Below are 21,139 nucleotides of genomic sequence, written 5' to 3' on the forward strand. Positions count from 1 at the left end.
TTGTGGAAGATGGGTTAGAGGGCAAACTGCATTCGCTGGGCACATGAATACAGGAGAGTCTGGGTAGAATGCTGGTGGGAGAGGGGGCCCTGAGCCCCAGGGCCCGCGGCGGCCCCTGCTGGGAGGAAGGCCGTGGCGGCAGGCCGCAGGCTGGGGTGGGGGGTGCACTTGCTTTCCCTGGGCCTGCATTTATGGAAGCCTGCCGGGCTGTTCCTGAGAGAACTTCCGCGCCCATCTTACTGGTCCTGGAAGTGGCTGGCCCTATCTGTGACCTGGACTTGAACTCACTGGATAACTACCGTAATGAGGGACCTTGACGGGCCCAAGGGAACAGGATTTGATTTCTTCTTATTAGATGCAATGAAAAGAAATAAGCGAGGAATTAGGTCATAGGTTTGTCTGAGTAAATTGAGTTCGTATGGAGAATTTTAAATTGCTCCTATGGGGTTTGGTTTATGTGGAGAGAATGCATTCTGAAAGGCCTGTCATAACAGGGTGGAATTTGCATCAGAGGGTTTTTGCTTTCTTAAAAAACTCTGAAGAGGTGCTTTTTGCTAAATTTTCACGTTGAACAAATTAGAGAATAAATACTAAAGTGTAAAATGTTGCATATCTGTTGACTTACAGGTTTATGGTGGCTCATGTTTTTGTAACCCATTTAAAAAGCAATCAAATTACACATGTTCACTTTGAAATAATTCACTGAGCTGTGCACTATGATTTATACAGTTTTCTGTTTGTGATATCTACTTCAGTAAAATTTTATAAAATTACAATGTGTTAGTACACACATAAGGTGTACTGCCTGACTTACTTACGACAGCAGAGTATATCCTAGTTTTACAGCTAGAAACACACGTAGGACACAGCACGCACAGAAAGCCCCGTCTTGCTCACAGGTGTGAACATCAGAATACCAAACGGTTGCATTTCTTTTCATTGTTACTCTAAGCCATTGGAGGGGAGAGGAGACCAAAGAGATAGGTTTTTATTTGTCTTTTCTTCAAGTTGTAAAGTTACAAAATTAATGTAAATTGAAAGTTTTGTTGAATGGGCATCATTTTTCTCTAGTGAAAAACATGTTTAAGGAGTAAAGTTCTGTAAGTTTTAAGAATACCTTTTTTGTGGCGACTAGGAAATCTCAGTAGGTGGAAATTAGAATCCTTTATTAGTGTTAAAACATATTTTGGGCATTATGACAGTTCTACCAGGCATTTTTGTAGAATGGACAAATTTCTTTTCAAATGGAAGTGTCTAGAACTTGGCAGTTCACATCTGGTATTGAGAGGGGCTTGCTCCATGTTGCTATCTAGGGATCTCAGATAAATAGAACAGGCTTCCAGTTAAGACTATGAACACATCCCAATTCCATTTTCCAAGAGTCCAGAATGTGCTTGGCACCGTAAGATTTGGGGAAGACTGGAGTTGGAAGAACAGGGGTTGGACCCCCTGTTAAGAATTACAAGAGGGTGTGAGGCTGGCAGAAGGTAAAGGGGCCCTGAGAGTACAGCTGAACCTAGAAGGAGGAGATGGAGGTCTGAGGAGGGCTCCGCGCCTCCCTGGTGGGCACAGAAGGGCTTGGAGGAAGCAGACTGGGCTGGCACTGGCGCTCAGCCCCTTAGGTCAGTTCTCGGCCCTTAGGTGTGTCCCTTCTCCTTTCTCCTGTGATTCCTCGCCCAGGGTGGGGCTCGTCCACCTGCCACCCAGATTTGTTATGAGGATTGTGTGTACAGTGCGTGTAACGTGCCTAGCGTAGCAGCCCACACCGAGGTGTGTGCCTGGTAGAGGGTGCCGTGTGAGGCGGCCAGGACCTCCACGTCCTGCTCTGTCCTTGTGGGGCGCCCGACCTGCAGCACAGGACATGAGCTGCCCCGCTTGTTTTGCCGTCTGCAGAAGCGGGGGTGGAGCAATGCCTGCCCGCCTGGGTCGTCGTGAGGCTTAGAGGAGTTCATAAATGGGAGGTGGTCGCTTCAGGGACAGGCTCACGGCAAACACAGCAGCAGTGCTTGATGTTATTATTTCTCAGTAACAAGAGGATGGGGACGTGCTTCCGTCAGCTGCCACTCCTCAAGCTGCCACCTTTCTATGCTCATCTCACGTAGATAATTTCCTGCCGCTGGTGGGTCAGCCTTTGCTGTGCGCCACGCCTGTGGTGTTTTCCATGGGGTGTTTGTACTTTAGAATCTTTCATATATTTTAGCTTCTTGAGACCAAGTGGTGGTGAGATGACATTTGTCCTGAGGTGCCACCTGCATACTTATTTTTTAGGTTGTGTACCCTTAAACATTTGACATCCCTATTTGCTCAAATAAATTTAATAAAAACAGCCAGCAATTGGGAAACAGCCAACAAGGGGGAAAGCTCCTATGAGAAGATAAACTCGTTTGTGCTCTCCTAACTACTGGGGAGCCTGTTTAAAGTCTTGATGTGTGCGCGTTCTGACACTACAGCAGAATGACTGTGCAGAATGAACGTGCATTCCAGCCTGAGTGTGTCCTGTCTCTGTAGGTTGGGAACCCACGTGTCGAACTCACCCTCTCAGAACTCCAGGACATGGCAGCTAGGCAACAACAGCAAATTGAGAACCAGCAGCAAATGCTGGTCGCCAAGGTAAGTGGTAAAAGCAGAGGTGGGCAAGTGTCCAATGAGTGTGTTCTTCTGCCGTTATTTTAGCTGGGGGGTCAGTGCATTCATGGGTAACCCTTGTAAGCAGGACCATACCGCCAAGTGTTAAACAGTGTCTTTCTCAATTATCTCTCCTGTAACAGTAAATGCGTATGTAGCTTCTTGGAGGTGGGAAAGTACCCAGGCAAGTGCATCTGACCTTTGACATGCTCACGTGTTAGGACAGGAAACGATCGGCCTTACCCAGTTTACCCACTTATAGGTGAAATTTGGAAAGAAAGGAAGCTCCTTTTCCCTCTGGGTATGTTGTCCACTGGTGTAGTTGGCATTAGTGTTCCAGAGGAGGCGAGTGGCCTGTGACAATACACTGGTCGTGGACTCCAAAGATGGCTTGCCTTTGTCCTACCTGCAGGGAACTTGTTTGGTTTATTGAGGTGCAGGCGTCCTCAGCACTCATTACACACACTGGGTGCTAGATTTGTTGTTGAAACTCTGTAATGGTAGGATTTGAAACTGTTGCCAAATGCAAGTTTGTGTGCCTGACCCACAGTGAGGCCAAACACACCCAAATGTAAATGCCCAAGTTTGGAGCAGAGAAAGGTTTATTGCCAGGCCAAGCAAGGAGAATAGGTAGCTTGTGCTCAAAAAATCCAAACTCCCCAATGGGAAGGCATTTTTATAGGCAAAATTTGGGATGAGGGCTGCAGGGTGTGTGACTTTTTTCTGATTGGTCAGTGGTGAGGTAACGGGTGGTGTCCAGGAATCTTGGGTTTAACCAGTCCTTCCCATCCACCACTTAAGTAGGGGCCTTAGTTCCTGCAGAAGAACTCGAGGACACATTGTTATGTGTCTCCCTTGCGGCTGGAACCAGGACCCTGTTTTATTGCACTGTTGTTTCTTGACTCCTTTATTTCTGCATTCCCTCACTTCCCTGGTTAGGAACTGTTTGGACCTACCTTTTGGGACTCAGGGAAGGTCTAGGAGTCTGAAGCTTTTTTCCTGCAAGACACAGGGACAGAGGAAGGCTTTTGTATCCGGGAGGGCCCCATGGGGTCCTGCTTGGTTTTAAAACTTTTCTAAATAATGGTTTAGTCTTGGACTAAAAGATTAGACCTATCACCCATGCCTGTTGGAAACAATTCATGTTGTAATTATGGTAAATGTTCTGAAACTCAGAGAGAGAGAGAGAGAGAGAGAGAGGGGGGGGGGGAGGGAGGGAGGGAGAGAGAGAGAGAGAGAGAGAGAGAGAGAGAGAGAATATGTAAACAGCACCGCCTAGGGTCTTACTGCTTTCTCTGTAAAGAGAGTTTCTTAATACCTAGATGTCCAATTCAACTTTTTTCATTTATTGAATAACCGTATAATTCTCTTCGCTTTTATGTAAATAATAGTTTAAGTTGGACTTGTTTTTAAAAGTTGTCTTTCAAAGTTTATTGGATTTACAAGAATAAAAAACAAAAGTTAGGTAAATTGGAAAGTATTTTCATCCCGTTAATAGCATTTCTAAGATAAAATGTCCATGGTATTATGTAATTACAAACTTTTCTAATTCTACTTTTTATTTTGTTCCAACTATTGAGCCAAGAGTATTGCTATTAAAAAAATCTTTAATATTTTCTTTAATATTTTCAGCAGTGTAAATCACAAGTTAATGCTAATTTTTACATATTTCCGCACATATTCCCTTCCCTTAGAGCGCGTTGTGTAACGCCAGCATGGTCACACTTAAATCTCTCCTTAAGTATGTTTAATGCATACAAATAGGGCCATGAATATTTCAACATTGACAGTTACCCTTAAGGCCTGTTTTCACGTTAGGGAAAAAACTGTTGAGTATTGCATGTATTTTTACTTTAGGATTGTCCAGTTCTTGTTCGACTCTGAAATGTCTGATTGCTTGTGAAGACAAGCATCCTAAAGAAAACAAACATTTCCTATTTCATGGCACTTGGCAGATTAGCGGTTCATCCCCTTACGTGTCTCCTTCCAGTAGAAAATCCCCTGCTGGTCTGTGCTCACGTCCTTTAGGAGGCTAAATAAGGGCCTTGGGAAGCCGCTTTGTAGCCCTGGCCACAGGAGAGCTGGGCCGCTGGGGGGGAGGTGGGCTTGTGCTTGTTGTGATGGGTGAGCCTGTGGAATCTGCTTACCCTTTTTTCGGTGTATGAAAGTCAGCATCCATTTCAGTTTTCAAAGTTAGCCGTTTCCCTCTTTTGTTAGGAACAGCGTTTACATTTTCTGAAGCAACAGGAGCGCCGTCAGCAGCAATCTATTTCTGAAAATGAAAAGCTTCAGAAGTTGAAAGAACGAGTCGAAGCCCAGGAAAACAAGTTGAAGAAGATCCGAGCCATGAGAGGACAAGTGGACTACAGCAAAATGATGAACGGGAACCTGTGTACGTGCCCCACCCGCCCGCTGCGGGCCCACCCCGGACTCCGCTGCGTCTGCGCCTGCGCCTGCGCCTTCGCGGCTAGGTTCAGTGATCTGAGGACACTGCAGTGGAGGGGGGCCTCCTGCTGGGTAGCGGCCGCTCTTCAGATCTGGGCAGGGCCACTCCTAAGACTCCACTCATGATGAGGGTCTGTTTCAAGTGAACAGCTTAAATTTTATCTGTGTGTGAAGACACGGCATACACGTGCTCACTTTTTATATTTGTGCGCGTGAATTGTCACTTTATTCACCAGTTCCGTCAGTGCCTACTTTATGGCGCAGCAATAAGCAAGATAGATTTGGATGGGCCTGCCCTCAGGGAGGACTTGGTCTGTTTGGTGCACTGAGATTCTTAAGTGGCTTGACCATGGTAGCTTTTGGACTGGTTGCCCTAATTTAAAATTATTCAATAATTCATGCAAATATAACTTAGCCATATGAGCAGTCGCATCATGTGTTGAAATGTGCTTTGGATTACGTGCAGATTACAGTTTCCTCCCCAAGGTCTGGTGCTAGATGATGCGAGAGTTAAATGTGTAGAAATGAAACAGAACTTAATACACAACAAAACCAGGAAAATACCATGAAAAAATTAACTTCAGTGGTGTTTTTTTCTTTATTGGTGGGAAATTATAGCTGCAGAAATAGAACGGTTCAGTGCCATGTTCCAGGAAAAGAAGCAGGAAGTGCAGACTGCGATTTTAAGAGTTGATCAGCTCAGTCAACAACTGGAAGATTTAAAGAAAGGAAAACTGAACGGGTTCCAGTCTTACAATGGCAAGCTGACTGGGCCGGCTGCGGTGGAGTTGAAACGCCTGTACCAAGAACTACAGGTACCTCACCCGGGGCTGAGGGATGAGTCTATTAAGTCTATTTGCAGCATAGGCTGGAAATCCCAGGAACTGGAAACAAATGACTGGACTCTAATTGAATAACAGACACAAAATGCATTTGGTACAAAATAATTTGTTTTAATGGCAGCACTGGGGAGTGAACCCAGGGCCTCATGCATGCGAAGCACGCGCTCTACCCGAGCTACACCCTCCCCCGACAAGAATTTTTAAAACAGCTTTGAGATGTAATTCACATAGCGTACAATTCACCTTTTAAGTTATACAATTAAGTGGTTTTTTGTATCTTCACGGAGTTCTATAGCTAGCACCACACTCGATTTTAGAACCTCACCTTCGAAAGAAGCCCCACACCTCTTAGCCATCAGCCCACAACCCCCGTCCCTCTGGAGCCAAGCAGCCACGACTCTAATTTTTGTCTCTAGGGATTTGCCTATTCTGGGAATTTCGTATGAATAGAGTCATATAGTTCTTTGTGACTGGCTTCTTTTATTGAGCATGGATGAATTTAATTGGCAGTATAATGAACTGGTAAAGAACTTGGCTTTAGCTGATACTTAAGGCCTCTGTGTTAACTGTGTTTTGACAAGATAGATGCCTACTGTTAAATCTTCATCGTAGCTTGGGTCGCTGTAACAGGATACCCCATACTGGGGGCTTACACAACAGACATTTGTGTCTCAGTCCTGGAGGCTGTGGTCCAAGATCCAGGTGATGGAAAACTTGGTTCGTGGGAGGGTCCACTTCTGGCTGGCACACGGCTGCCGCCTTGCTGTGTCCTCACACACTCTGGTCTCCCTCCTCTGAGAAGGCTACTTAACCCCATCGTGAAGGCCCCACCCTCATGACCTCATCATGGCGCAATTACCTCCTGCAGGCCCATCTCCAAATACTGACACTGTGGATTAGGGCTTTGACATACAAAATTTGGGGAGGCCACAGTCCTAAAACCTTCAAGATTTTCATTTCTCAGAAGCTGTCATTTAGCAGGTGATTTTTCAAGCCAGAAACAAGCTTTGCAATTCTATTACACTTGTTAGAGAAAGTATTATATCATTTTACGAAATGGGAATTCTAATTACAGAGAGTTAACTCACTTGTTGCTGTTAAATTCTGTGACACAAAATGCGTGGAAATTGTTAGAAGACTTTATTCCTTTTTACATTTTAAGCAATTGTTAAAAATGCGGGGTTCCTAAGGATTTTTTTTGGTGAAGTGTGATGAATGTAATATATTTATTTATGTGTATATCCAACTTTTTGACTGCAATCTAGGTTAAAAAGTACATGTTCCCTCCTGTTTGGTACACATGTGCAGGTGTGTCAGTGCTAGTGTAAGCGTGCACATCTGAGATTTTCACGAGACCAGACTTAACCTTCATGCGCAGTGCCCTCTGACACTGTCTCTGTTTCATTTTGTCCAAGTGCTGGTTATGACTCATTAAAATGATACAGGAGCGTTCTATTTGGTGAGTCGGCCAACCTTTGGATTTCCTGCTCCCTCGTTCGGTGGCCTGTGGGGCAGAACAGACACCTCTCCCACACTCATCGTTGGTGCTAGTCATTCCATACATTTTGAAGAAGACACATTTGCCGACATTTGCTCTTTTTTGTTCCATATGAAATATGTTCTGGCTTCATCTGTGCTGTACCTGTCAAATATTAGCACACAGGTGACAGTGAATGTATATAAATACACATGAGAACCAGATGTTGCTTTTTCTTCTTTTTTTAATCTCCCTCACGATGAGAAGTTGACCATTTAATTAATACAAATCGTAAACATATTTTCTATCTTGCAGATTCGTAACCAGCTGAACCAGGAACAGAATTCAAAACTCCAGCAGCAGAAGGAGCTCTTAAATAAGCGCAACATGGAGGTGGCCATGATGGACACGCGGATCAACGAGCTGCGTGAACGTCTTTACGGGAAAAAAATTCAGGCACGTGGAAAAGAAAATATTTCTGTGAGATAAACTGCTAAAAATGGTTCATCCCCAAATTGTCCATCTTCACTGTGATACCATCCTGCTCCCCAGCAGCCAGAGCTGATGAAATATAAATTGGCCACAAACCGTAAAAAACAACAGTAGGGGATGGTTCTTTTTCCCCAAGACACAGCTGGTTCCTGATGTGTGGCATCATCCCTCCCCGGCCGCGGGGCTTCTGCTTCCTCACCCTCCTCCCTGGGGCAGCTCTGTCTTCTCTCTGCTGGGCAGGCTTTGGCCCCCATCTGCAGCGCCCATTTTAAGCTGTGCCATTGGCACAGCTTCCTTGACCTTGTGTCGTCCTGTATTCTTGCCGTGAACTGATTTGCCTTTCCCGGCCCAGGAGTCATCATAAGATTCTTAGAAATAACCCACGTGGAAGGGCTTTGTAAACTCGAGCAGAGTGCTGTATAAGGGGTCTGTGCTTTTTAAAAATCTTGATTTGGTATTTTGAATTTCAAAGGTAATAAATACTCAAAAAAAGACACTTAAAACAAACATTTAAAGGAAAATGTGGAAGTCCCTCCCATTCTTCTCATTCTCCAGGGATGATAGTTGTTAATGGTTCCAGTCTTTTGCTTAAGACAGACAGGAAGGTATTCAGGTTTTAATCGAAATGTAATTGTAGGAATTACATCATCACACTGTTCTGCACCACACTGTTGTTTTTTGGGGGTTTTTTTTCCTTCTTTTTTTAAACCACAACATGAGTATCTTTCCAGGTCATGACCTCATTACTTTTGTAACTTCCGTATACTACTCCGTGTCCCAGGGCCTGTGGTCACTGTACCCAGCCACGTGGTCAGGCAGGGTGTCTCGGGACCTGCTGTTGTTCTTGGTGCTTCGGTGAACACGTGTATCGCTGAGGGCTCACGGGAGGAAAAGGGACCAGCGCTGCGTTGGTATATTTGGCTGGGTCTAGCACCTGACCTTCCTTCCACTCGGGGTGCTCAGGGTCTGATGGAAGTGGTGGCGGAGTGCAGAGCCGATTGGCCTGCCGTCCTCGGGCAGCTGGGACTCGCGCACCGTCCCCTCACCCACACTCCAACATGGGTGTTTTCACTATTGACGCATTCTCTTGTTGGCTTCTGTTGCTCTGAAGGTGGCTCTCAGGTGAGGGGCAGGCTCTAGGGGCTTGGCCTGGTGGGTGGGTGAGGAGGGCGCTGGAGGAGGAAGGCACTGCCTCTTCTGTGGGCATCGTGACTGGCAGTCTCAGGGAAAGCACCTCTGACTTACAGATATACACTTTTTTAAACCAGAGTGCTTCAGGGTCAGTGGTTAATCTGTACAACACTGTGACTGCAGACCGTGGTTTCCATTTTCTCTCAGTAACAGCGCAGAGACTGTGGGAGAGGGTGCGTGCGCACCTCCATGCTTGCTGACACTGCAGTCTTCAGTGACGGTGTATCAGTCAGGGTTCTCAGGGAAACAGAACCGGTTCTGGGTGTGCATGTGTGTAAAGACAGACCAGCTGACTGATTCTGAGGACTCGCTCCCACGCTTGTGGAGGCTGACATGTCCAAAACCTGCAGGGCTGGCCTGCAGGCCCAGGGAGCTGTAGGCGCTGCCGCGCGAGGCTGCAGCACCTGCCCACAGGATTCTCTCTTCCTGGGAGACCTTAATCTTTTCCTCGAAGGCCTTCAGCCTATTGGATGCAGCCCGTCCACGTTATGAAGGGCAGTCTGCCTTCCTCAGAGTCTGTTGATTCAAATGTTAGTCTCATCTTAAAAAATACTGTCCCAGCAACATCTGGACATGTCTGACCAAATATCCAAGTGTCACATCCTTGCCAGGTTGACACAGAAAATTAACCATCACAGATGCTAGATAAATGGTACTTCTTACATTCCACCTGCTACTTCACGGGGTCCCCCTGAAGAATTTGGTACTTCTGCAGATGTGTGTCTCCACCCAAAGGTTTTAGGTACTTTGAGCAGTTGTCAGAATCATGGACCCTCTCTCCAGAATGACACGTGCTTGTGCTCATGCATGCAGAATTTGGCATTCAGTTGTAGGAGGGGTAGGGACGTCTCACTCAGCCTATCCGGGGACCCCTAAGGAGCCAGCGTTTCTCTAGTTAGACCCTGTTCTGGGCCCTGCTATTGTTGGCATTGTCACGTGACCAGCGTCCCTGCTGAGAACAGCAGAGCTGCCTTCAGGGAACTGGCCAGTCCTCACCTGCTTCCAGGCCCTGTCACCTTGCCCTGCATGGCTTATTACCCTTTATCGTGACTTTTGAATGTGGGCACAGAGATTCAGAGATGTTAAATCACCTGCGCAAGGCAGCACAGCAAGTCAGTGGCAGAGCAGGATTTGAAGCCAGGCTGAGAGCCCAGGCTTTGATGATGCCTCTGTGCCCACCCAGGGGAGGGATCGCATCCCCCCCGATGAGACGGTTATGTGCTTGGAGGGGTCCTAGGAGGCTGTCCAGTTACACCGTCAGCTCCTGGTTTTTCCAGCTCACATTCAGGTAGGTGTTATCGGAGCATTGGTCCTGTGGGACTGTGGGTTGAAGCCCTTTTTTGAAGTCTCACCCTTTCTAGATACTGGTCTTTCAGGGTGACCCCTTCCTAAGCAAAGGTTATTGGGCAAGGGGTTCAGCTCTGAGCAGTCTGTCATGCTCAGCTTACGGTTTCTTTTCACCGAGGAGACTCTTGACTCTCATTTCTCCCCCATTTTATAGCTGAGCCGTGTGAATGGCACATCGTCGCCGCAGTCACCCCTGAGCACGCCAGGCAGGGTGGCTGCAGTGGGGCCTTACATCCAGGTTCCCAGCACCGGCAACTACCCTGTGCCCGGGGACCCCGTAAAGCCCCAGTCTCTCACCATCGCCTCAAGTGCTGCCCATGGAAGATCCAAACCTGGTGAGTGGCCGGGCCCTCTTCCTGGTGGGGAGCGTGAGCAGCAAGGGGGGCTGTGGGGGCACAGCGGCCTCAGAGGAGCCCCTGCCCACCCCCAGTGTCCCCCGAGGCACTCGGTCGTCCAGGGCAGCCGTGGGGAGCTGCGTGCCACCACGCTGACACAGGGACAGGTTCTCTGTATTGAACTCACCACCTTTACTGAGTGGCTTTTCAAAACACAGATTAATGAAGGCTGCACCCTCTCACGGCCCTGGGTTTGTGTACCTGTCAGGCACACGGCGGCCAGTGGTGGCCACTGCACTGCACGCCAGGCCTGCTGCTCGTCCTGGCACGGCCGGCACTGTGGCTGGCCTGCCTTTCCCCACCCAGCACAGTCTTCATCTCTTAGAAAGTCCGCAGACCCGTCCCTCTGAATTCCGTGTGGCCGGCCGCGGGGCTCCCCGCGCTGCACAGGTACACAGCCGAGTCCCTCAGCGCCCAGGCTGCCAGCCGAGCGCAGCCCTGATTCTCCGTGGCGAGTCCACTCTCCTGCCTCGGAGGAAGATGGCTGTTTTAAACTGATGCATAAGATGCCGGCACTGCTTTGCAGTGAGACTGTGTGACTGGGGCTGACCCACCGCCCCGTCAAAGTCGCAGGGCGCAGGTGCACAGTGCAGCGATCCGTCACTGGTGACAGCAGGGCTGCGGGCCGGGGCGGGCCTGCACTGCGAGGACGTTCTCAGGGCTGGTGGTAGATGGGTGCTGCCCTTCTGTGTGTGTGCTCCGTGCTCTCGCTGGAGGGCCTGGTGCTTGCCGTGACCCAGGCAGGAGGGTGCGTCGCCAGCCTCAGATTTCTCTGTGGCTGTCTCGTAAGCCATGCGGAGTGTGTGGTGGGCAGGAAAGTCAAATTGCAGCTTTCTTCGATAAGCTGTTGTTTATAGTTCTAAGCACCAGATAGTGGGAGTGGCTGTTTCCAGTGGCAGATAATTAGCACAGCCAGTGGCCTGTCTCCCGACTTAATCATAAACGCTTCCCACGCTGAGAATGGCTCCTGTTTCCCCTCCCCCCCAGGGGTCTGTGCGGGGCCACCTCACAGGTTGCGGGGAAAGGCCGCACTCTCGGGGCTGGGGGAGGGGCCTTCAGAAGGAGCCTTGGTCTTTCTGCTGTGGTGGGAGGTGAGCAGACGCAGGACGCCTGTGCACCCCCGCCCTGGGGGCGGAATCTCAGCCCAGATGTGGGACTGGAGTGGGAAACCTCCCGGGGAGACTAACCCGCGGGGTCGGCCATCCTTCTGGTTCCGTGTCACACAGATGGCCATGGTCATCCCCGAGCAGCCAGCCCGTGGACAGTGTCAGACCTTGACGTGGGGCCTGACTGCGGTTCGTCTCGGCCCTCTGCGCACCGGTTTGTAAACCGTACGTTGGCTGGCGGGCCTGGTGGGAGGCTCTGGTCCTCAGCACTGCCAAGTCCACAGCGCTTCTCCTTCCAAACTGACAAAGGCTGCTCCTCGCAGTCAGCCGGGGAAGAGATGCCACACAGGCACGCCTGCCCTGCCCGCCACAGTCGGGCGGCGCCTGGGGCCGGCCACAGCAGCCAGCCCTCTTCAGGGAGGTGCTGGCCCAGGAAGCGTTTTGTGGTTTTGTTTGTACAAACTTAGGATGATTGTCTGAGTTCACTGTGAGGCTTTTAGTTTTATCTTCAGTACAGGAATCTCCCATCAAATTTAAAGACGATTGTCCCTTTATAATAAGAATATATTTCTTCTACACCTCCTCTCTCATCCTGAAGAAGGAAAATCCCTAGGCCCTTCCTTTCTAGTGCCTTTATGGCTGATTTCCATGAAAGTTCCTGCTGCTGTGAGATTTAGGAGCAGCTGGACGGCCACGTTTCCTGTGACACTGAGAGGGGGCCAGGAAACCCAGCTCCCACGGCCAGCCCCGCCCGCCCTCCTGAGTCAGCAGTGGGCTGGGTTTGTTTCCCATCGGCCAGAGTTTGTACCTCGGGGCACTCTTGGTGAACCTGCGCATTTCTGGCCCGCACCCGCCCCCAATCTGATACAATAGAGGGGGTGTGAAAGCACAGCAGCCAGAGCAAAGTGATGGTTTGGACTGAGGCCTTGGAAATGCCCCACCAGGGCCCTCGCTGCCCGGAGGAGGAGGGGTTAGCAGTGCAGCAGCGACTCAGCTGAGCTGCTGCACCGCGTAGACGTGGTCCAGGGGCGGCTGCTGACTGGCCTCCAGGGGCTCCGAGCTGGGGGGAGTCTCCTCTTCCTGTCTTAGCAGCCGCAGGTTTGGGCTGGAGCACTGCTGGTGGACGGAGGGACGGGGCTATGTCCCCTCGGATTTCTCTCCCCCTTGTGTGGCTGGTGGCTGGGCGTTCACCACTTCAGTCTGGCCCGCACCGGGCTGTGAGCTAATCCTACAGAGGCCGTGATGTATCATGTCACTGCGAGTGAGCCTGTCTTACCAGGGAATGCTCCTGCACCCTTTTTCAGTTTGGAAAATGCTGTTAAAAAACATACCTTTTCAATGGCTTTCCTGAAAACGCTGGGCTGATGGCTTTCTAATCACTGCAGCAGAGCAATAACCTGCTACTCCAATCAGTGGGAGCTTGTCCTGTCCTCCTGTGATCATGAGTTACTTTAAGAGGATAGGAATTTCTAAAAGGTTAAGTCAAATTTTTCTTTTAATACTAGAAGCAGTACAGGTCAAACCCGTTAAGAAGTCATAAGAGAAATCTTTTTGTATTGCTGTATGTAACTGTACTTGTAAATACTGTTTGAAAACTGAGTGCCAGCACTTATTTTATTCCCTAGTGTTGATGTAACGGGTTTGACCTGTATCTAAATGGGGGCCAAGAATGTGGCTTTGATCCCTTGGCCCCTGGCCCGGGTTGGCGCAGCCCCGTGCTTGGTCGTCGAGTCTCTGCCCGTGTGACAGCGCTGCCTGCCATGCCGGTGGAGGCCGCCCTCGGTCTTGCCTCGCGCGAGCACGTGTTCAGGGAGGGGGCTTGGCCGCTGGATGATGGAGCTCCAGCAAAGTGTGTGTCCCAATGGGGTTTTGTTCCTGGCAGGGAGTTAGTCTTATGTTGGTTCAACTAATTTCAAGCAAAGTTTTACTGATACTCTGTTCTTTTCCAGCCAACGATGGAAATTGGCCAACACTGAAACAGAATCCTAGCTCTTCAGTGAAAGCAATGCAGGTTGCCAGTGTGGACTGGAAGGACCCTGGTGTGGAGGGGCCTCTCAAGCAGGGGGCCGTCTCCAGCCAGCCTGTGCCCTTGTCAGCACTAGGAGCTGCGGAGAAGCTGGTAGGCCGTTTGTCTCTGTCACAGAACACAAACAAGCTCCTCACCACCTGCACCCATGTCTGGCTCTCATCTTCATCTTGAGGGTTGGGAGGTGTCCTGAGGCAGGTTCACGCTGCTTGTGCCCAGGCCACACCCATGTCTGAAGGGGCCGGGTGCACGGGTGCATGCCTTTGCTCAGGGTCCTTCGTCCCACTGTTCGGTCCCCGCAGTGTGCCGTGTGCCTGGTCACAAGCTGATTTGAAGGATTACAAGTCCTGCTTTGTATTCTCTTGTGACTGTGGAGGGAAATGTGCTTATTAACTTTTCAAAGGGTGACTTTGTCTTTCTTTTTGACCTCTAAATTTAGGGCATTGAGATTGGTAAAGCGCCACCCCCCATGCCTGGTGTCAGCAAGCAGCTGCCCCCAAGCTACGGGACGTACCCAAGTCCTGCACCTGTGGGCCCAGGGTCCACAAACTCCCTGGAGAGGAGGAAGGAGGGCAGCTTGCCCAGGCCCAGCGCAGGCTTGCCCAGTCGGCAGAAACCCACCCCGCTGCCTCCTGCGGGCAGCCCTCACCAGCCAGGTTCCTCACAGCAGATTCAGCAGAGGATTTCCGTGCCGCCAAGTCCTACGTACCCGCCAACGGGGCTGCCTGCATTTCCAGCTGGAGACGGCAAACCTGAACTCCCACTGACAGTGGCCATTAGGCCCTTTCTGGCTGATAAAGGATCAAGGCCACAGTCCCCCAGGAAGGGACCCCAGACAGTGAATTCAAGTTCCATATACTCCGTGTACCTCCAGCAAGCCACACCGCCCAAGAATTACCAGCCAGCGGCGCACAGCGCCTTCAATAAGTCGGTTAAAGCAGGTACGGTGGGCTTGCTGCTCCTCTTGGGCTAGATCCTTTTACTGAAGAAAGTGCCAGTCCGTGTCCTTACTTTGGGACGACATGCTCTTTAGGATTCAACTTGATTTCTGTGTAAAGTGTGGCCTTAGGTACCTGTGTGAGGCAGGGGTAAAGGGTGAACTGCAGGCACAGTTGTGCAGGGCATCGCAGCTGACTTCCTGTCTGCAGCCAGGCCCTAGGGACAGTGATGTAAGGGGGTGTCTGCTGATCTGGGACCCTTTCCCAGAGCCCGCAGGGAGAGAAGCCTTGGTTTGGGTGAGGGGACACCAGCCCTGGGCCAAGGGAAGGCAAGTGAGAGAAGGGAGCCTAGGTCCGCACAGACAGAGACTAACGGAGAGCCTCATCTGTGCGGCCGGCCGGGCTGGGCCTCCCCACGTTCTCGGGCTTCCATACTCCCGTCCAGGACTCTTTAGGCGTGCGTGGCCCCCCGTGCCCAGGGACCCCCTGGCCCGCAGCAGGCTCCGCCCTGTGCTGGGAGAGGCCTGCCCCTTCCCTAGTGCCCCCAGGCCACCAGGTGAGACCTTCCTTCCTGAGGTGGCCTGTTCTATACCATTCAGCTTCGTCCGAGGGTCAGGTAAGTTCTCCTTGGCCAGGAAAGAGCAAGGGTCTGCTTGGGACAGGGCAGGAAGGCAGGTTTGTAACTTCTTTTTTCATTTTTTTCATTTGAAAAATCCCCAATTCTGGAAACCCAAATGTAAAAACTGATAAATTAGAGACACTTCACCTTCAGAAGGAGTTGGTGCTGTTCCGTGAACGGTAGGGTCCCTTTGGGATTTAAAACTAGGCATAGCATCTTCAGCAGCAGATGCCCATCTCTGTAGGAGCCCATCTCTGTGTCACTGATGGTGCTCAGGAGCCAGGCCCCAGAACCCACAGGCTGCTGAAGTCGCCCTGTCCTCTGTCTCCTCCAGTGTACGGGAAACCTGTCTTACCGTCCGGCTCCACATCCCCGTCCCCGTTACCATTTCTTCACGGGTCACTGGCCACAAGCGCCTCGCAGCCACAGCCTCCAGAAAGCACCGAGAAGGAGGCCGAGCAGGACGGCCCCGCCCCGCCTGGGGACGGCACGGGCGCCGTGGAGAGCCTGCCGCGGCCACTCAGCCCCACCAAGCTCACGCCCATCGTGCACTCGCCGCTGCGCTACCAGAGCGACGCCGACCTAGAGGCCCTGCGCAGGAAGCTGGCCAACGCGCCGCGGCCCCTGAAGAAGCGCAGCTCCATCACGGAGCCCGAGGGCCCCAGCGGGCCCAACATCCAGAAGCTGCTGTACCAGCGCTTCAACACCCTGGCCGGCGGCATGGAGGGCGCCCCTTTCTACCAGCCCAGCCCCTCGCAGGACTTCATGGGCACCTTAGCCGACGTGGACAATGGGAACACCAACGCCAACGGGAACCTGGGGGAGGCTGGCCCCGCCCCGCCCACGGCCCCGCTGCCCGCTGAGCCCACCCCCGCCTCCGATGCCAACGACAACAAGCTGCCTTCCCCCGAGCCAGGGGGGCTCCTTTGTCCCGTGAACACCCACCAGGCCCCCGAGCCCGCCGAGGACGACAACAACAATGTGGCCACGACCCCGTCCACAGACCAGCTCCCCAGCCCCGGGGCCGAGGCCCCCTCTCCAGGGCAGGAGCAGGTGGCCCTGCCACTGGCCCCCACCGTGCCCCCAACGGCGGCCTTGACGGTAGGTGTTGCCCTGGGCCAGGGCCACAGCTCCCTCGTCACCCTGCCAGCGCTTGCTGAAGATGCACCTGTGTTGGCGGTGGCACTGGGGTTGGTGGGCCCTGCAGGGCACAGCCCAAGGTGTCCCTGAGGAGGGGAGCCATGGCTGCACCCCAAAGGGCAGGCAATGAGGGGAAGGAGAGCCTTCTAGACAAGGTTCCAGGTGGGAGGGCGACACCGAGGGGGCCAGGCAGGTGGGCTCCCCTGCAGTGGGCGGAACTGAGCAGCTCACTCCCTAAGGAAGCAGCTGAGCTTGGCCATCACCCTCCTCACTGTCACTCACCTTGCTGTGGAGCCGTCCCTCCGGGCAGTGCCAGGCACTGCTCTGCTCAGGCTCTAGACCCTCGCCTTTGCCGCCCGGGCCTGGCTGGTTGGCAAACAGCTTTGAGTCAAAAGCCTGCTTCCTTCCCAATAGAACAAACGGACCAACCTGAAGAAGCCAAACTCGGAGCGGACAGGGCACGGGCTGAGGGTCCGGTTCAGCCCCCTGGCGCTGCTCCTGGATGCCTCTCTGGAAGGAGAGTTCGACCTGGTGCAGAGGGTCATCTACGAGGTGAGTGAGCGCGGCCACCGCGTCGGCTGCCCCGGGCCTGACCGGGGCTCACACAGGCGCCCTGTGTCCTAGGTGGAGGACCCCAGCCAGCCCAATGACGAGGGCATCACCCCACTGCACAACGCCGTCTGCGCCGGCCACCACCACATTGTCAAGTTCCTGCTGGACTTCGGGGTTAATGTGAATGCTGCTGACAGTGACGGCTGGTGAGGGCCCCTGGGGCGTGGGGTCCAGAATGGGGGTTGGGGGGGCAGGAAGGAAGGAGGATGCCAGCACTTGGTCCTGGGGTGTGCATCCTCCGGCCTTTGTTCACTGGGTTTTGTTAAAGGTTTGGCTGGGACGTATTCGCCATTGTAGGCTGAGCGGGAGTCAGTCTGTTTTTCAATGGCCAGAAAGTGCACAGGGAAGGGAGTCTCACAGGCCGGCCTCGTGAGTTGAGGCAGTGGTCTTGCTGCTGTGGGCAGGCCCCTGTGGCCCTGAAGTCATCGTCACAGGCAGCTGTCTGTCCTGCCTCATTTGGTCATCTGTCAATTGTGGTAAAATACACAGAACAGTTACCACAGCAGCCATTTCTGGGGACATGCCAGTGGTGCGAGGGACACCCGGGTCGCCATTGTATAGGCATCTGTCTCCCAGCCCGCTGCCCACCCGCACTTTTCAGGAACGTGTGTGGTCCTAAACTGTCAGTAGAAATCAGGCCACTGGAAAGACAGCGGCCTGGAGGTGAGCGGGGCCCTGGGTGCACAGCCGCCAGGCCTGCTCAAATGGCCACGCTGTCGGTTCCAGGACCCCGCTGCACTGCGCCGCCTCCTGCAACAGCGTGCACCTCTGCAAGCAGCTGGTGGAGAGTGGCGCCGCCATTTTTGCCTCAACCATCAGTGACGTTGAGACAGCCGCGGACAAGTGCGAAGAGATGGAGGAAGGCTACATCCAGTGTTCCCAGTTTCTGTATGGTACGCGGGGTGGGCGGGCTGGTGCCTCCAGCCCTTCTCCTGGCCGCGTGGGGAGAAGCCCCGGGTTAACCTTGGGGGCAGCCCAGGAAGTCATCACGATGGAGGTCACACTGTCCGTCGGGCTCGTTCCTGAAGACGTGTTGGAAAATCCACATTGTTGCGAGCCCGTGCCAGGTTGCTAGAAACAAAACCACTTCTAGGTTTTGGCTAGATGGTGCCCTCTGGGCAGAGAAGTAGGGGTGGGTGGCTGGGCTGTCTGTGCACTTGGGCTGGGATGCACTGGGACCTGCCTCCGCCCAGAGAGAGGCCTGTGACGGCCGACGGTGTCCCAGTGTGGTGACCGTGGTGGGTGAGCACTGGTCTTCCGTCCCGCTTTTTAGGCAGAGGGGTTGGCAGGGCTGCAGCATCTCTGAGGCTGAAGTCAACAGGTCATCCGCCCCACATCTGTGGGTCCAGCCCACCTCAGACCCTGGGCCCTGGGGACAAAGTGATAAACAGGCAGGCTGAGCTCCCAGAACTGGGGGGGCCGCAGTCCCAGGACACCTGTGCCTTGGGGCCTGGCGGCCGGTCCTGGGCATGCACTCACTCCACTGGGGAGAGCTTCCTGCTATCGGAGCAGCAACGCAGCTGCTTTTGACATTGACTTTTGTATGTTCTCGGTGCGGGTTGAGCTTTACTGGAGAAATGTCTTTCAGAACCACAGCCTTTGCTCTGGACTAAAATCCCCAGCAGCACTCCTCCCACCAGGATGTGAGAAGGACTGTGGGTGTTAAGCGGGGGTGGCAGCTGGCCGAGTTGGCAGCGTGGCCCTTCTGGCCCTGGAGCGAACAGGGCTCTTTGCCGCCCACCCGCCACAGGGACCTGACGGTTTGCTCTCCCATCCCAGGGGTGCAGGAGAAGTTGGGTGTGATGAACAAAGGTGTGGTGTACGCCCTGTGGGCTTACGAGGCCCAGAACAGTGACGAGCTGTCCTTCCACGAAGGCGACGCGCTCACCATCCTGAGGCGCAAGGATGAGAGCGAGACCGAGTGGTGGTGGGCCCGCCTGGGGGACCGGGAGGGCTACGTGCCCAAAAACCTGCTGGGGGTGAGTGCTCGGAGCTGCTGGCTCACCCCTTTCTGCCTGCCTGGGGAGCACGGGGCGCTGGGCGAGGTGCGGCTTGCATCCCGTGGGTGACTCAGTGCAGGAGCTCCCCCCAAGCCCTGGTACCCCCACGGGTGGGTGAGTTTGTGGAGCTGGCGGGAGGGTTGGCAGGCCCTGGGGAGCTGTGGAGGTGTTTGCTCTTGGGGAGGCCCCGGGGCAGGCCAGCACCCTGGTGGCGGCTGCTCGCTGTGCTCTGCTCTTAAGGCGCCACCCAGCAGTGTCTTCAGTGGGGGTGGGTGGGGAGATGGGGCACCCGCGGGCTGCTCCCAAGTACTGCATTCACAACCGCATCAGACCTCTCGGCCTGCATGCCCGGCAGGTGCCACGTTCACCCCACCTTCACTGGAAGTCAGTGGCCTACCAGGCACCTTTGGGGGCCTTACAGCCAGTGACAGGGACTTTAGATGGTTTGAGCCCACGGGGATTGAGGGTGGACTCAGTAGGAGGTGACAGCCCAGGAGCTGAGGAGCTGGTGTGCAGCCTCGTGGGGAGCCCGGCTCCACGGCCGTCCCACCCTGACCCCTCTCCCTCGGCTCCCAGTTGTACCCACGGATCAAACCCCGACAGCGAACACTGGCCTGAATGTCCCTCCAGAGCACCGCCCAGACTTGCCGGCGAACAGGAGCCACCCAGGAGATTTCTCCACTTCCCTGGGAAAGCTGAAGCTAGGAGCGGTTTTACTGGTGCTCACTTTAGCAGACGGCGTCCACAATGTGAAACCCCGGCAGTTTCTAGGTGAGGCCCTTTCTCCAGCTCACCCACACCGGGAGGGGTACTTTCACCTCCGAAGAAGACTGAATTTTGCCAATTACTGTAAATCCAAATAAATACCCAGCTTTCTCAACCACCGCCCTTGTTGCCAGAAAGCAGCCCTACAGTTAAGCGCTGGCTGGTGGCCAGTGAAGACCGATGCTCTGCTCGACTTGGGCGCACGGCTGCCCCTCAGTCCCATGTCACTCAGCCCACAGTGAACACTCCCAGCCACTGTGAGGTGTGTCCCCCTGCTGGAGCCCTGCCCACCTGTGGCCTGGAAACCACAGGAACCCAGTGTCCTTTTCTTCCTCACCTCGTGCGTTTCTTCCTAGCATCACCAGAGGGGCCCGTGTGTGGAAACTCTCGTCCCATGGTGGTGTCTGGTGTGCCGGCTCTGGGCCTCAATCTGGGTCACCCAGGCCGCTGGTGCCGGGCTGGACTTCATGCCATGGGCACGAGGACCCTGAGGACGAGGTGACACACAGTCAGGGGTCTCAACGCAGCACTGCCTTCTCTGCAACCTCTTGCTGCCCAGGTGTGGTTCTGACGCCCTCCCAGGGTGGACGGGCCCTGCTGAGTGCAGTCTTGCCCTCGAGCCGGGGGGGTGGGTGGGCGTCGGGAGGGTGGCCCTGGGACAGGAGGGCAGGGCCCAGCCTCCCTGTCCGGGTGGCCATGATGCAATAACATTTGCCCCAGTTCTAGACTTAAAGCAAGTAAGGCACTTCCCTGAGATCTGAACTGTACGTACAGGCTTTTATATACCAAGAGTATTTTTTGACTAGACCACTCGAAGCTATCAGAACCATGTTGGAAATGTTTTCTTCTCTCATTAAAATCCAGGCCCTTAGGCTTTATTTTCCATGTACGAGTCTTGTGTGTACTTTACGTACAAACGTGTAGAGCCTTGCTGTAGTCAACCAGTTTGAAGCACTGATTGTACCCAGCGGGGTGGTGAGGAACGGACACCCCACGGGCAGCCTCTGAGGAGCCGTGTCCACATGCACACAATAAACCGCTGTCTCCCACCGGCGGCTGCGAGTCTTGTGTTCCGGGGCCCGAGCGGAGCTGTGCAGGCAGCTCAGGTGGTCGGGACAC

The 21,139-nt window shown here is 53.3% G+C and overlaps 1 protein-coding gene across 2 annotated transcripts in view; it reads left to right on the forward strand.

Annotated features, from left to right (window-relative positions):
- PPP1R13B (protein phosphatase 1 regulatory subunit 13B) overlaps window positions 1-21,069 on the forward strand; it is an 81,104-nt gene extending 60,035 nt beyond the window's left edge. The window contains exons 5-18 of one of the 2 annotated variants that reach the window (XM_074364913.1): window positions 2,509-2,610; window positions 4,843-5,017; window positions 5,689-5,885; window positions 7,705-7,845; window positions 10,574-10,754; window positions 12,041-12,145; window positions 13,870-14,039; window positions 14,386-14,887; window positions 15,838-16,604; window positions 17,058-17,195; window positions 17,268-17,401; window positions 17,982-18,148; window positions 19,035-19,234; window positions 19,832-21,069. In XM_074364913.1, coding sequence (XP_074221014.1) covers window positions 2,509-2,610; window positions 4,843-5,017; window positions 5,689-5,885; window positions 7,705-7,845; window positions 10,574-10,754; window positions 12,041-12,145; window positions 13,870-14,039; window positions 14,386-14,887; window positions 15,838-16,604; window positions 17,058-17,195; window positions 17,268-17,401; window positions 17,982-18,148; window positions 19,035-19,234; window positions 19,832-19,873 — 3,021 coding nt within the window. In that variant the 3' untranslated portion in view covers window positions 19,874-21,069. The remainder of the gene's footprint in view (window positions 1-2,508; window positions 2,611-4,842; window positions 5,018-5,688; window positions 5,886-7,704; window positions 7,846-10,573; window positions 10,755-12,040; window positions 12,146-13,869; window positions 14,040-14,385; window positions 14,888-15,837; window positions 16,605-17,057; window positions 17,196-17,267; window positions 17,402-17,981; window positions 18,149-19,034; window positions 19,235-19,831) is intronic. The other variant, XM_074364914.1, reaches the window with a different exon arrangement.
- The last annotated feature ends 70 nt before the right edge of the window (window positions 21,070-21,139 follow it).

This window comes from Camelus bactrianus, chromosome 6, assembly GCF_048773025.1.
Source record: "Camelus bactrianus isolate YW-2024 breed Bactrian camel chromosome 6, ASM4877302v1, whole genome shotgun sequence".
NCBI classification, from domain to species: Eukaryota; Metazoa; Chordata; class Mammalia; order Artiodactyla; family Camelidae; genus Camelus; species Camelus bactrianus.